General features: G+C 42.4%; 1 protein-coding gene across 1 annotated transcript in view; it reads right to left on the reverse strand.

Moving 5' to 3' along the window:
• Positions 1 to 2449: 2449 nt before the first annotated feature.
• LOC147024564 (phosphoglycerate kinase-like) overlaps positions 2450 to 16767 on the reverse strand; it is a 38897-nt gene continuing 24579 nt past the window's right edge. Inside the window, exons 9-11 of the mRNA XM_085884608.1 lie at positions 16415 to 16592; positions 15900 to 15998; positions 2450 to 2904 (exon numbers count right to left, since the gene is read on the reverse strand). Coding sequence (XP_085740734.1) covers positions 2864 to 2904; positions 15900 to 15998; positions 16415 to 16592 — 318 coding nt within the window. The 3' untranslated portion in view covers positions 2450 to 2863. The remainder of the gene's footprint in view (positions 2905 to 15899; positions 15999 to 16414; positions 16593 to 16767) is intronic.

Consider the following 16767-nt stretch of genomic DNA (forward strand, 5'->3'; position numbering starts at 1 on the left):
TTAAAATTAATGTTTTAAAAAAATACTACCAATAAAAAAAACGTTAAATACTCGTTGTTACTCTTTTCCTCCATGTTGGTGGAACCGCTTTCCTGAGGCCGCTCAATCAGGGCTGAGTCGAACATGCCGGGCTTTGTTGTTCAACTTCTCCACGAGCCTATACTCTCGATTTAAAAAATAAACAACTTGAAGGGCACCACCATCTTGTCACCCCCACCCCTATCCACAATCTTTTATAACCTAATTGACCATACCTAACCCTCCCTCTTAATTGCAAGATACTGTTACAGCTGTGGAAATTCGCAGAGCACCATATAGGTCCTTAGATCAGTTACGCCGATAAGTCTGTGTTCAGATAGATTTCCCCATCGTTGTCAAATGGGATTTTATTCGTATGATCAGGGCTGTGATCTTTGAGATAGTGTTTTTCTTTTACTATTGTTATTTTGAACCAAACCGCCATTACCACCACCACAAAGCGCCACCAACCACAACAACCACGATCACCACAACCACGATCACCACAACCACCTTCTCGTCAACCGCCAACATCCCCACAGACAACAAACAGCCACCAACCCACAACCACGATCACCACCACCACCTTCTCATCAACCACCCAACCACACCACCCTCACGACCACCATGAACGCCAGCCTCACCTTCATAACAACAACCACAACCACCTTCTCCACTACCGCATTTCAACGACCACACCACTACCTCAACAACCACACCACAAACCTCTCCACATCGGATAACATCTACACCACGGATACTCATCAAGAGAGGAAACAAAGGCAACGGTAGGAAAACCCGTTGCCCCCGCGGAGTGCAGGCAGAACCACAGCGCCGAGGAGAGAAGTTCTGATAACGCTGGGATTTCCCCTCCCCCTTTTTTCTTGCTTTCCCGCGCGCCAGGATGGGGGAGAGGTGAATCGGGTCAGGGTTCAAAGTTGAAGTAAAGGAGGGGCCTGATTTTGGGCGGATAACGGCCCTGGCGCCACACTTTCTTGGCGGCCACAACCCTGAACTTCTGGAAGTTTCCCACGCGTGCTGGAAGTAGGGAGGGGCGATGCACGCGTGGGTATAAAGGACGAGCTGAGGAGAAGGTCTGTCGGTTGTTGGGAGTCTCTCTCGAGGTCTCTGTCTGGAGGTCGTGGCCACTCGCTGAGTCGTGCCATACCATGGGTCGTGGAGACGGGATGGTGCGGGTCGCCCCAGCGAGGTGAAGGTAGCCAGCCCGGTCTCGCGGAGCCTCTGCGGTCTACACGGCTCCGTGGTATAAAGACCCCAAGGGGTCCAGTCTACCCCCTTGTCTTTGAGGGGGTTTTTCCTTGCTTTTCTTTGTATGAAAGTTGTGGCACTGAGTCCATTAAGTATAAACTGTGATAAGTGACTGTACATAATAAATAAACGGTCGTAGTTCCTTTGCATTGTTTTTGTTGGCTGTATAATTGCATATGTGCATGCTCGAATACGTGCTTTTCTTGCATGAATACCTGACTGCGTACGTGTGTAATAAATGTGCTTGTTCAAATGTCACCTGTTTGTTGTGTCCTCTTTCCCCAATTGAACTGCCATCTTGCCCTCAGAATATAGTTGGTTTTTAAATAGCCGATAAAGCGATCGGGTCCAACGGGAGTTGCGATAACACCCCGCTCAGTTATCCCAAAATGGAGCAAGCTGCATTAAGTGGCTCGTGTCCCAGCGGCCCCGTTGAGGTACAATCTCTCGGTAATCTACCCGCGTGAATAATTAGGTATATCGACAGTTCGGCGATTGACCCTGTAGCGCGGGTAGAGTGCGGACAAGGTTGTGGTGTGGTTAAGAACACACCCATGGCTGGTTTTCGGCATTGCTCCAGAAAACCACGACTGAATTGTCCATCCGGTGGGCGTACGGCCGAGAATCGGCTAAACGCGGCTGTTCGCACGCCGGCGGGCGAGAATTCGTAACAATACTATGTTTCCTCTTCTCTCTCTTCTCCCCCCCCCCCCCGTTTGTACAATCCCTTGATTCGTGTCCAACTGTTGCCACACTTCTCCACTGTCAATTCATACCCTCCCTCTATTTTGTCCCTCAACTCTGCTGTTTGCTCTTCCACCTCGCTCGTACAGGAGCCTCGCTCGTACAGGAGCCTCGCTCGTGTGAAGAGTTTTAAAAATTAACAATCATGATTCATATGCATATAACCCACTTCCCTACCTCTTACTTGTATACAGTGTTGAGGCTTAGAGACGAGTCGGAACACGGAAGGAATCAGGACGATTTACTTTCATAGAAATTGAACCATGTTGTTCTGAATTCCTGGACTTGGGACAAAACAGTTTTTTGGTAATTTGCTTAAAATACTGGTTTGGTCATTTAATTGGATTCTTCTGATGAAGACAGTACTACTGTATCATTCATAAAAAAAACCCCACAAATATGACAGGTAAAAATCAGCTTGATGAACAAGATAGGGAGGAATTTAATTGAGAGTAAAATCAGACATCATAATTACTTTTAATATTTTGCACCGTCATTCCTCTTTTGCATTGCACGGACAATTCAAATCCCTGAATATCCATTTCATGAAAATAAAAGACGTTTCTGGAAAAGAATGAGATTTTTTTTGTTTTTACCTTAATTAAATGGATCAGAGTTTTGTTTCTTTGCAGTCAAAAATTATTCGGTTTGTGACTGAAAGGTCTTGAACTTTAGATTTCAATGGTTTAACAAGGCAGGAAAAATGGCATAAAATCAAGCCGAAGCAGTTTCTTTTTGAAAGTTTGACATTGTGGTGTAAATGTAAATAACTGCAACTTTTCTTCCACGTCTTCATCTTGTCATCAAAAAGCAATAAGTGATGCATAACATGCTATGCATCATTTAGTGCTGCCACGCCAGGAAGCACCTTGCCTGAAGGAACAAACAAAGCAGTTTAAATAAATGATTGAACAAAATAATCATACAATATATAAATTGCAGTGTCTGTATGTTTGTTTATTTGTGGCTTTTATTGTGGGTTTGTTAATTGGCGAAAATTTTTTTTTGCCGTAGCGTTTGATACATAGCCTAAAAATGATACATAACACAATATCTCAAAAGGTTATAGATGGATTCACACAAAACTTGGTGGGCAGGTTGGGAGTGCCACTAGGAAGAATTGATTCAATTTTGGTAAAGATCTGAAGGGTTATTTAATTTTTAACTGATTCTTCACCATTGAGAGATGGGGCTAAAAACGATATTGCATATCTCGAAAAGTTGAGGACAGATTCGGATGAAGCTTGGTGGACAGGTTTGGTGTTTGACAAGGACTAATTGTTTCAATTTTGGTGAAGGGCTGAATTGGGATACGGATTCAAGAATTTTTCAGGTGATTATTCACCATTGAGAGATGGGGCCAAAAACTATGTTTAGCATATATGTTATCTCCAAAAGTTGTGGATGACTCGTGACAAAACGAGGTGGAAGAGTTGGTTAGGTGACAAAAACAAGCCAATTCGATTTTGGTTAAGGTCCGGAATCAGATCTGACCTATCAGTGGTATACAAAATGTAAACTATTCAGCCTGGCGGAGGTATGTTTTCTATGCAGTGCCATTCCGTTTCACCAAGTTGTTACTCTATGAGTGATTTTTCATTTGTTTGAGGGTTTGTTTGACTTCTATGCATTCCCAAAAGCTGAATGGAATGAGTTGAAAACTGATGGTTTGTACTCGTGGGGTGCATGGGGTGCCTTTAAGGGGTCAAATTTTTCAAAATCCTGGGAGTTCAGAGGAGGTGGGAGTACCCCAATTTTCTCTATGTAAATTTGTATTGTACTAGTACGTGCCCGTACGTGCGTGGTTGTATGTGCAAAAATAAATAATAATGAAAAAAATTCAAACCGCGAGCCAGAAACAACCACCACACAGGCCGTTCCCTCGCTCTCGCGTGCCTGTACGTACGTGGCCGTACGTGCGTGGCCGTACGTGCACCAAAAATAAAAAAATAAACCCAAAACTTTCAAACCGCGAGCCAGAAACAACAAAGCCAGTTCCTTCGCTCTCACGTGCCCGTACGTGCGTGGCCATACGTGCGTGGCCGTACGTGCAAACCCCCCCAAAAAAAACTTTCAAACAACCACACAGGCCGTTCCTTCGCTCTCGTAAATGACGAGTGGATTGGGGCATTGTGTTTATCTACAAATGCGCATAAGAAATCGAGAAATTATTAGAATACAAAGTCATCACTATCCGGAAGTGGTGTGTGCCCGTAAGGAATGTTCACATGCATTCCACGAATTATTGCTTGCATTGAAGTAACAACTGCTGTGATACTTACACACACAGAGTTAATTGAAATCCAAATTAAAATCAAGTTTACCTCCCTGTCTTTGCTTGCAATGACATTCGCTGCCATTGACCATTGCCACTCCTATGCCACGGTAACGAAGATGCCCTTTCCCCATCATAACCGGCACGGCCCGTGATGCCATCGTCGGTCGGTCGCGCACCGGCCTATGCAGCCACGCCTACGCAGCAACATGTCTTGTCATTGGTTTGGTAAATAAATGGCTATAACTTGGGAAGCACTTGTCCGATTAATATCAAACCTTGAAAAGGCACATACTCAAGTCCCCAACAATATAGCTGGCAAGTTTCAATGAGATTGGGCCAGTGGTTGTCGAGAAACAGTGGTCACACACACACACACACACACACACACACACACACACACACACACACACACACACACACACACACACACACACACACACACACACACACACACACACACACACACACACACACACACACACACACACACACACACACACACACACACACACACACACACTGCTGGAATTATAGATAGATAACATAACTTGGGGGAAGCTGATTTAACAAGTTATAATAAAATATGCCACAGACTTTTAAAAAAGCAGTGGAATTAACTGGTCCTTATTCCTTGCTGGTTTCTTATTAATAATGTTTGTGCAAAATTATGATGATGATGAGGAAGGTGATGATGATGATGATGATGATTCCATGCACTTTCCATGGCGTCGGTGCAACTGAAGCACTCTCGGAGCAAGGGAACACACTGGGGGTTTTGATGTTACCTTATAGTAGTAATGGTCAGGGTAGGAATTTGGAATTTATCCAGGGTGTATGCAGACACACAACGACTTAATCTCTGTGAAAGACACCGTGGGATGATTGGGATATTTGGCATCCACCAGCAGCAAATGCTGGCAGGCAGGGATCCAAGTTAACACTCCATCCTCCCCTCCCAAATACTGTGCACTCATGGATGCAGCACCTTGCTTGCGAAACAACAGTTTAACGACACTAGGAGTTAAAACGAAAAACCATTGGCAAAAATTTCATCACTGAAGTATCTTAATAGCAATAAAGTAAAAGGTTTATGGTTTACACCATGCATTAGCTACTAAAAGAGCTATTTATATTCTAGATACTTTAAACACTCCAAAGCAAAAGAAAAGCAAAAGTAGGCCTCAATGTTTCAGGCCCATTGACAGGAGGAAGTGGCCTAATAGATCTTAACAGCCTTATAGATTAAAACAACAGAGTGAATACTAATATTGGACTCCAGAAGGAAATGAAGTGCTAACATACCAGCAATACCAACATGGAAAAGGTGAGAGTTAACACTGAAAGTGCACTAAGCCACCTGAGGGGGGGCTTACCCAGGCCAAGAGATGATATAAGTTATAAACAATCCAGATGCAGTCCACATATAATCTGATGGCTAGAAAATCGGATTGGTAATAGGATACATCATTCATGCGTAAAGACTCATGTAAGCACATTAATTAACAAAATATCATTGGATAAGTAATGACCGAATGCATCGCGGTCAGACAGACAGACAACAAATTGTGTGTTTTAGTACGATATAAAAATATAGTCAGACCCAGACATTTGCGGATTCACTATTCGCAGACCCCGTGTATTCACGTTTGATAAAACGCAACCTGCTTACACATTCGCGGCCCCGTACTTCGCGCATTCGCGGTTTTTGCACACGCAAAAAGCATATCTTCCACAAGCCGCACGCGTAACAGTTCGAAAACACATGTTACACCAGCCACGCATGGAGCAGCCGTATGTATGCAAAAAAACATATCTATCTTCTACGGGCTACACGCATGACCTGCTGCTACATTCATGGCCCTGTGCTTCACGTTTTTTCGCGAGTGCATGAAAACTATTTAGCCGTACTATAAGCAAGCTGCACGGCCTGTCTCACCATTCGCACGATAAACCTAGCTGCGTGGCATGTGTCACCATCACACTGTAAACTTAGTTGCGTGACATGTCCCACCATTCACTCCATGAATACACTGCGCCCTATCTACCAGCTGTTGAGTACAACGTCATCCCCCATGAGTCACACAATTAAAATGCTTCACCACATCTACCACCAGCTGCGTAAGACGTTATCACCCGCCAACATCCCCCACAATCAATCGGCAGAATACTCACTCTTCACACAGCTATACATGATTCCCGCATGGCTATTTATGTACAGCGTGTTCTGGGTCTCAATAATTATTCTCGTCCCGCTGCCTTGACCTGTGTTTGGCCTTTCACTGCACTCATTGATCAAACATGGCTCCCAAGCGCAAGACCAGTTCCGGGTCTAATTGTATGACCATGCATTCTGGCCCTTTGAGGTTTGTGTGTGTGTGTGTGTGTGTGTGTGTGTGTGTGTGTGTGTGTGTGTGTGTGTGTGTTTGTGTTTGTGTGTGTGTGTGTGTGTTTGATTGACCATCTGCTTTAGTTTTGGGCTGAGGGGCATGTGTTTGCCAATGGGACAGTCTTGTTGGCCTGTGTACTTTGGCCATGGGGTCAAGGTGCACATCCCAAGCTGTTTAAATGTTTTCACATTTTTCTTACCTTATTTGTATAATAAAGGCCCCTCCATAAGAGGTAAATAAGGCCAAAATCCAGAAAGGCGGTTCCGTTTGATGTTTAACTGGAGTTGACCATGTAATCTTGGTCTGTTTGACAGAGTCGCCAGGCTGAGGCCTCTGTGTTGGAGGTGATGCTTTGGTGTGGACTGTGTCCAAGGGGATCAGGGGCGTGCTCGTCACACTCCATAAACTTCGATTTTCCCGCCGATCGCATCACGTGCCTTCTGGTTGAATGGTTTGGATTATCAGGAACAATAGTTTGGGTGGCAGACAGATGGTTGTTCTGTGCAGATTATGGGGTTTTACCGTATGAGACATAATCTGCGGCGATGCTCACCATAACAGTGAGGAGGTGCGTCTGATGTGTGTGTGTGTGTGTGTGTGTGTGTGTGTGTGTGTGTGTGTGTGTGTGTGTGTGTGTGTGTGCATATATATGTGCATATATATGTTTATATACAGTATAGTATATTGTTACGTGGAAGGGGGAGGGAGGGTCCATCGTGAGACTGTGGTTAATGTGGTATGGTTCATCTGTTTTGCGTAGGTTAGATTGCCATGTAACAGGGATCTGTCAGAGTAAGTTGTTTGCTACCCCTGATGCTGAGGAGGCATCGTAAGCAATTTATAGACAGGGTGGGCACGTAAATTACGTATGCGTAAATACCTGTCGTTTATAGGTGGGGCTCGGTGAGGACTTTCCATCGCAGAGGCACACATGCCACAGATGCACAACTATGTCGATTACAATCTCTCTCGCCAGCGTGTGCCATCCATGCTGGCACAGTGTGCTGTGAAGCCAGAAGTGGCAATATACATTTACTTTTATTGGGGCTGTTCCCATGGGTGGCACCCCAGAGGAAGACTGTAGTGGGTACCAGGAAGCAAGTGCCACACCAGCTATTGCTGCATGCATCGAGGCCAACAGGGAATCCCTGCCGCACATTAACCTGTCTGTGGTACACAAAACGGTTCTGGGAGCAGCCAGAAACATTTTAAATTTTATAAAGGATCTGCTGGCTAAACACTTGCATATGTTCCGCTATTAGGCACGAGCTTAGCTGAACTACAGCCACCTACATCACCGAAAGATTGGACTGCAGCAAATACTAGGAAGAGAAATTTGAAAGAAAAGAGTTTGGAGATTCAAGGAGGAATGGCACTAGGATTTGTGGACCTTGAGAAGGTTTACAACACATTCCTGAGTGAGATGGTGGTGACGATGCTGAGATGGATGGGAGTGCAAGAAGCAGAATTTAGGATGGTGAAAGGGATGTACGAGGGAATGAAGGGAAGAATTTTATTTTGACATGGAATGTTGGAAGAGTTCCGCATTAATATCAGTTTGAGGCAGGGAAGCCTCATGTGCTCTCTGGTGCATTTTCAGCTGTTTTGAGAAACTATCTTACAACACTGATTAAGTCTTTTTTTTTCATAGAAAATGTTTTTACACAGGCAGAAGATGGTATATGAAATAGTCCATGTATAAAAATACGCCAAAGATATGTTTCTCACATTTATTAACCAGAAATTGATTTTTATCCAGCCTTATGCATTGTAATAAATGTGATATAAATGTATTGTCTTTGTAAGACAACCTCAGTATTTATAAGAGTTAACCTTTAATAATTTTTGGTTACTTCAATAGTTTCTTTGGAGGTTTCTGTGATTCAATCGTCTTACATGATCAAAGGGCAATTTATCTCAGGCCTGAGAAGCGGCTTTCACTCTTTTATAGAACTTCCTTTCATCAGCAACACAAATGTCACCTTCACGAAAAAAAAATTTCAGCCTCTGCTTTGTAACTGTTCCAACTGTGAGCTTGGAGTCATCTAGGTCTCAGTGGTTTGTAGTACAGTACTGTCGGACCCTGCTATTTGTTGGGGATCAGAAAATACCACGAATGTCAGGGCATTTCTTTTTTGTTTTTATACACGTCTCGTGGAAGAGTGATGACGGAATAAATCAGAACACAACAAAACAAAGAGAACAGCAGGATAAAGGGGAAACACCAACAGCAGGGCGGAAAGAGAAAGTAGTCGGAGATGGTCAAACAAGGGCTGTAGGTAACGATGAAGGGTAAGGGAGAACGCAAAGGGTGAACAATATGGATACACAAGTAAAATTGTGTTTGACTAGTTTGTGATTTTGTTGAGGTCTGAGGAGAGGGAAGAGGCTGCTGTCTATCCGTCAGAATGATGAGAGATGTCAGAGCAGACAGTGGAGTTATCAGAAAAGAGATAAAGAGGATTTTCCAGAGAGTCAGTGAGATCATTGATAGAGATTAGGAATAATATGGGGCCCAGAACACTGCCTTGTGGTATTCCAACCCTGTCAGGGAGAGGAAATGAGGTCATTAATCCAAGAGTGGAGTTGGCCTTGGGTCCCACAGGCAGACAGTATGGAGAACAAGGCTGGATGCCAGACTGTATCAAAAGCTCAAGATATGTCCAGAAAGACAGCCCTGACCTCATGTCTAATATTGGGTGTCTCCACCATTGTTGTAAGAGTGAAAGCAGCATGTCCAAGGTAGAGCGACCAGGTCTGAATCCAAATTGAGAATCCAAAATGAGGCTGTTGGAGAAAACTAATGATTTTATGTCAACCGCAATGATGGATTCCATGACCTTGCTGATGCTTGGAAGTACAGTCAGCTAATTGGGCTGTGGTTAAAGGGATCTGTTTTTGCACCTTTTTTATGTAATGTTGTGATCTTGGTCGATTTCCAATTTCTGAGGTGGATATAGGAGACCAGTGTTGAAGTGCAGAAACCCCCCTCCCCCCCAAAAAAAATTAAATAATAATAAACTAGAAGAGCACTCTTCAACATCGCGATGTCGCAAGATATGCCTCCACCCACATTATTACATCATTATATATACTTGTACCAAGTTTGATTAAAATCCATGAACCCAGATTAAAAATATTAAATAATTCTGGCTGCCAGACCATGCGTCCGATCTGGTTGAAAAAAAAAATCCCCATGACGAATAGATCATAATTGAACCGTTTCATGATGATTGGTGAAGCGGTTAAAGAGAAATAATTTTAAAAATATTTTCATTCAATCCAATATGGCTGCGAGACCATGTGACCTATTAATTATTTGTAAAACACCCTGGCATCGGCAAGGCTTGGGGAACATGTGGGTGAAGATTCCCCTCGATCTGTCAAGCAGTTCTGGAGATGATGATTCAAAAATTTTTTGAGGGTGAATCCAACATGGTTGTCAAATGATGTGACCTCTGATGTCATAGTTGGAGAACTTTTTGTTCCTCATGAATATGCAATCAAACCTGCAAAGTTTCGCCTCGATCTGTTCAGCCGTTTCGGAGAAGATTTTTGAAGGTTCGTATGTTAAAAACAATATGGCTACCAAAACACATGACTGATGGCATCAGATTTATTTTCTCCCTTGCAATTTAGTCACAGATGACCCTCATAAATTTTCATACTGATCGGATATAGTGTTCGACATATGCAATTATGACGTCATAACAAAGCCACTGATGATATAAAAAAAAAATCACACATATTTCCCATGGGGAGTACTTCACAAGTGCAAAGTTTCAATTTTTACCATGGAACAGTTTCAGAGACACAGAGGGCCAAAGTTTTTCTTTTTTTCCAACATGGCTGTCACACCACGTGACCCACACTACCGGTCAAAAGTTTTAGAACACCCCCATTTTTCAGTTTTTACTGAAATTTAAGCAGTTCAAGTCCAGTGAATAACTTGAAATGGTACAAAGCTAAGCGGTAAACTGCCAGAGGTTTAAAAAAAAAAGTTTAGGTTACCAAGAACTGAAAAATAATGTAAATTTCAGAGTTGTTTAATAAAGGCCCTTTTCAGGGAACAAGTAATGGGTTAGCAACTGCAGCTGTTCTGCAGCAATGGAAGTAAATTAAGCCTTGAAAGTTGATGCAAACAATTCCTGCAGGTGTCCCAACTTTTGTTGATGAGTTACAAACCCTCTGTCTGTATAAAAGCAGTGTTGGAACAGACTGTGTTGCTACACCCTCTGAAGCATTATTTGGACAACATTGCACTGCAGGAAGTAGTACATTGCTATCATAATGGTGAGAAAAAGACAACTAACAAAGGAAGACAGACAGACCATTATAACCCTTAAAAGTGTCGGTCTTTCCTTTAGAGAAATTGCAAAGTAAGCCAAGGTGTCAGTGAGTAGTTTCCTACACCATCAAAAGGCACTTGGAAACTGGAGGAAACTCTGACAGGAAGAGGTCTGGCAGACCCAAAGCCACAACACAATCAGAAGACAAGTTTCTGAGAGTCAACAGCTTGCGTGATAGGCAGCTCACAGGACAGCAGCTTCAAGCACAGCTTAACACTGGTTGAAATAAGGACGTCTCAGTTTCACCTGTGAAGAGAAGACTTCGAGCTGCAGGTTTGACAGATCAAGTGGCAGTAAGAAAGCCATTGCTAAGATGGCAAAATAAGAAAAAGAGGCTTGCCTGGGCCATGATGCACCGCCAGTGGACTACTGAAAACTGGAAGAAGGTCGTATAGACTGATGAATCAAAATTTGAAATCTTCGGTTCATCATGCAGAGTTTTTATACGCCATCAAGTAGGCGAAAGGATGGTTCCTCAGTGTGTGACACCAACTGTCAAACATGGAGGAGGGAAGCGTGATGATCTGGGGCTCTTTTTCTGGATCCAGAGTCGGCGACTTGCACAGAGTTACTGGCACCCTGAACCAAAAGGGCTACCACAGCATTTTGCAGCGCCATGCAATACCCTCTGGTCTATGCCTAGTTAGTCAGGGGTTCATCCTACAGCAAGATAACGACCCAAAATATACCTCCAGGCTATGTCAGAACTACCTTAGAAGAAAAGAACAAGACGGTAAGCTTCAAATCATGGAATGGCAGCACAGTCTCCAGACTTAAACCCCATCGAGCTGGTTTGGGATGAAATGAACAGAAGGGTGAAAGCAAAGCAACCTACAAGTGCAACACATTTGTGCGAACTTCTGCAACAGTGTTGGGAAGAACTTTCCGAACAATATTTGATTTTCATTGGAGAAAGAATGTGACGAGTATGTTCGGCTGTTGTATCTGCAAAAGGTGGCTGCTTTGATGAGTCAAAAATTTCGATTAAATTTTGTTCAACAAAACGATTCCAAGATTTATTTTTAACCTCCACCATCGAAGATGGATGGAGGTTACTGTTTTCACCCCTTTCTGTTTGTCTGTTTGTTTGTTTGTTTGTTATCTTGCCAAAACGAAGTTTTTGCAAGATATGTTAGTCAGCTTGTATGTTTTTTTATTTGTTTGTCTGTAATCACGTATCGATCACTCTGCAGAGCAGTTATCATTGGAAATTTTTGTAACTTCGCATATCAGTTCTATAGAGGTCCCTTTCAGCACATACAATTTTCAAGGTCAAGGTCAAAGGTCAAGGTCACTGTCGCAAATCAGGGGAGTCGACGAAACCCTTATTTTTTTGAGTAATTTTGATCGGATCGTCTTCAAACTTCATGGGAATATAGTTCATGGTCTGGCGCTCAGCTGATTAATTTTTGGTGGCGATTGGCCTTGACCTTCATGGTTAGCGCTGGAGGTCGAACGTTTTTGACCCCAAGGTCAAATTTTGAAATCTTAGATACCATATCGAGTAAGACCTCATATGAAAGCGCTTGATAAGTGCTTTCCAGATCTGTCAAAAGTTTGACGCTATGACGTCATTTGATGACGTCATGACGAAAAAACGAATTTTTCATGAAAATTTTATTTTCTCAGTTCTCATCAAAATCTCTTGATATTTCATGTGCAACGGTCCTGGAGAGATACCATTAACCGTACGAAAATACAAAGGTCAAGGTCAAAGAGGTCAAGGTCACAAAAAGATCAAGCATCAAGGTTGACAAAACCCTTATTTTTTGAGTAACTTTAATCGAATAAATAAGTCACTCATGTTCACATTTTGGCAAGATGCTGGTCACCCTGGGGGTGACATTGGTTTATTTGTTTGTTTGTTTGTGAACAGTATTACGGAAAAACTAATCGACGGATTTCGATGAAACTTGGTGGGGGCGGTGGGGGTTAGATCTGTTCTAAGGATCATGCCATTAGATTTTGGACTTGGTCCAAAATCCAATACAGCCGCTATGGCGGCCAATTTGAAAAAATATTTGAATTTTTTTTTGCATTTCTACATGTTTTAAGTGATTTCCAACCCCCCCACCAAAAAAAAAATTGTTAGAGAAAAAAAATTTTTTGCAACTTTTTTTTTCAACAAAATTTCGATTTCTTTTTTTTGCATTTCTACATGTTATAAGTGATTTCCAACCCCCCCCCCCCAAAAAAAAAAAAATTGTTAGAGAAAAAAATAATTTTGCAAATTTTTTTTTCAACAAAATTTCGATTTCTTTTTTTTGCATTTCTACATGTTATAAGTGATTTCCAACAAAAAACATGCCAAAATTATAATTGTGGCTGATTTTGGAACTTCAGGTGGATATACCCACGTAAAATCAATTTCTGTCTCAAGGAATCGAGTTATGACGAATGAATTGAGTACGTAAAAGTTAAAAGTAAAAGGGAAAGTTGAAAACTATAACTCTGTGAGCACTGTTGACGTCAAATTGAATGAATAGGATATCAGGTTCACTTGAGTGACCTAGCAGTATTGGCGGCGGAGGTTTTGCACTCTACCGAGTGCTCTCCCTCTGGTTTTATCTGCAATTGTTTATTTGTTCTCTGCTTTAATTTCACAGTACATTCAAATATTAAACTGCTTAAATTTCAGTAAAAACTGGAAAAATGGGGGTGATCGAAAACTTTTGACTGGTAGTGTATGACGTCATAATTATCATAAAAACATTCTACATGAGTCGTCGTACCTATGATGAAAATTTGTGTCAATCAGATAAGCGGTTGCAGGGAAAACAGAAAATTAGCATGGATGGACGTACGTACGGACGGACAGACAAACTGAAAATATAATGCCGCCGGCGACTTCATCAGTGGAGGCATAAAAAAGAAGGGTATTAAAAAAGCCGCAAATACACGAAGCATGAATGTGGAAGCAGGTCACACTTTATGACCCGTGAATAGCGAATCCGCTAATAGCTGTGTTCGACAGAGTTCTCAAATTCCACCGTTGTGAATTCATATGCTTGTTTGATGGTGTCCAATGTAACAAATTTACTAAGCAGTTTTTGAAGAAGACCAATTGCATCAGCTGCCAGGTATATACTGGGATTCTCTCGCCGCAGAAAGAGGTTGATGCGAGTGAAAGTATAAAGCACTGACTCATACAAAAGCAACTTCTGTTCTGTTCTTGTGTATGGCAGCTTGGCCTCTGGGTAGCTATCATTTATTGGAAGTGCGGCTGTGCCGCTGATGCTGTGCCACTCTACCAGTGCACTGGTACTCAGTTCGCCGACCTAAGAAGGATGACAGGCTGTCAACCCCACCTGGTGTTAATTCAGTGGCCAACGGGGCTCAGACTCAATACCCTAAGATTCCAAGCAGAAAAGCAAGTGTACTTAAGTGATAGGATCATCAAATGCAGCTAACAGCCGATACTGCATCCTGCTTGCGATGTATGTTCAGACATGAAATAGTTTTGTGAAGAATTGTAGAGTTGCAAGATTCGATACATAGCTTTTTCTAAGTTAAGCCATCAAACAAAGACATAGCTGATATCTTCATCATGTTGGAGGTTGTTGACAGAAAGCACAAAAGTATTTAAGAATACTTTTATGTTTTGTGATTTTATCACACCAGCTCGACTATTGAAAAACAAATCATGATGGAAAATATTTGGATTTTCAACACTCGATTGCAAAAATAAAAAATTTAATTAAAAAAAAAAACTTTCTCTTTGAAGGCCGACAAACCCACGCTTGTGTGGTGACTCGCTTTTGTGGTGGCCATGAGAGCTCACAACAAAAAGTAAGAGTTGGCTTGTCTGGAGGATACAAGTGGGTGCGATTTGTGAATGCATGGAGGAAAGTGGAGAGTTTGGTGGTGGACAGGAATATGGAGGAAGTTGAAAGGGAAAGTCCTGAAGTCATGTGTAATGCCAGCATACTTATGGTCTGGAGACTGTAGCACTGACAGAGCAACAACAGCAGAAGCTGTAAGTCTGCAAGAACAAATGGGTCAGGAGTATTGCAGGAGTGATGGGGGTGGATAGGAGGAGGATGGACGAACTGAGGGAGAAGATCGATGTTCAGATGAGCTTGATGGAAAGATTGGTAAAGAGATGGCGGAAAGGTTTTTTTCATTTGTTTTGTTTTTGTATATATAGTCGAAGATTGTAGAGGAGCTAGTATTAGTTCACCAAATGGATCAGTACACAACAGGTCAAAGGAACAGTTGGGAGACGGGGGGGGGTTGGTTGGGGGGGGGGGAGGACAACAACAGCAGAGTTGAAGGCCAAGATAGAGGCAGACTTGGACAAACAATGGGTGTGGGGAGGAATGAGGGGCAGGAGAGGACAATATGGTGGACAAGATGGATACAGAAGGAAACTCTTAGGAGGAGAAACTGGAAATTTGAAGGGAGGAAGGATTGGGGTGGCTTAACGAGTGTAGAAGGATTGGGGTGGCTTTTTGTTCTTTTATGACAGATAAAACCATTGTATTCTCATGTTTTTATTCTCTACTGTTGCCAACACAGACTGCTAGTTCTTTGCTGTAATTAGTGACGAATTTTATTCCTGAATTGGACAACTTGGAATAAAAGCTTACTTGAAAGCAAGCAAATTTACTCATTTTAATTTACAAAGTTGCTTGGTAATGAAATGGGTAAAGCTTTACGGAATTGCCTTCACTGGTGAAAATTCCATTCCCATTGCTGCTCAGCAGAATTTTCTGCAGTTTACGAGTGGCAAACTGTCCAGGATTTTTTTTATTGTTTATTTTTTATTTATTTTAGCCACATGAACATGGAAGACATGTTGTGAGTATGCTGATGCTGTGTAGAGGCGTCCACCACCACCACCTTAACCCTCACCTTCCAGAAGTTCAAGGCTGGCACCACCACCAGTGCTCACATGGCTCACTTTGTCAGATGTGTTCCACTTCGCACAGCATGTTGCTGTGTCACCCCCACCTGAGCCAAGGTAAAGAGCTCATAATATGACAAGTGGTCCTCATGTCATCATTTCTGTTTCTATTTATTCTTTTAAAGAATTTTCTAAATTTATTTTCACTTTTTTCTTAATTGCTATTATGACCTAAACTAAAGAGGATTTTATTTCATTACCATCTGCCTACCTCAGCTAGTTATGCTGAGGGACAATGTTATGCTACTGAGTGGGTTGTGTGAATTTGAGTTTGTCCTTTGTACCAATACACAATTTCTACCATGGAAAAACACGCATCTTTAAGGTGTGATGGTTCCTAGATATTAAACAACAGCTGCTCCCACTCGATAGCAGTCCATTGGATTTTTTTGCAATACTTATCTAATCCTGAACTTAAAAGTTGGTGTCCCCAGGCTGTGCTTCGATTTCAAAACAAACATACCTATTATGCTGATGCATCCTTTCGCGGTTGCAGCAGTAACGCTATCCATCAAAGCCTTGGTTCCAGCAGCGAATTTGTCAAACTCGAAGACACCAACAGGTCCATTCCACACGATCAATCGAGCCTTTGCTACAGCCGCACAGAACAACTGTGAGCTCTTTGGACCACAGTCCAGGCCCTGAGCATGAGAGAATAAAGGAAGAAAAATATCAGATTGGTGATCATGATGGCAGAATATCAAGTACCCATCCATCTCTCCAACAACCGAGGATCATTTAATTCCCCTGCACTGAGTGGGTTGTGTGACATGGCTCACTTTGTCAGATGTGTTGCATTTCCACTCAATTAACAAT

This window comes from Eptatretus burgeri, chromosome 6 (assembly GCF_056783735.1).
Source record: "Eptatretus burgeri isolate ZD-2024b chromosome 6, Ebu_testis_v1, whole genome shotgun sequence".
NCBI classification, from domain to species: Eukaryota; Metazoa; Chordata; class Myxini; order Myxiniformes; family Myxinidae; genus Eptatretus; species Eptatretus burgeri.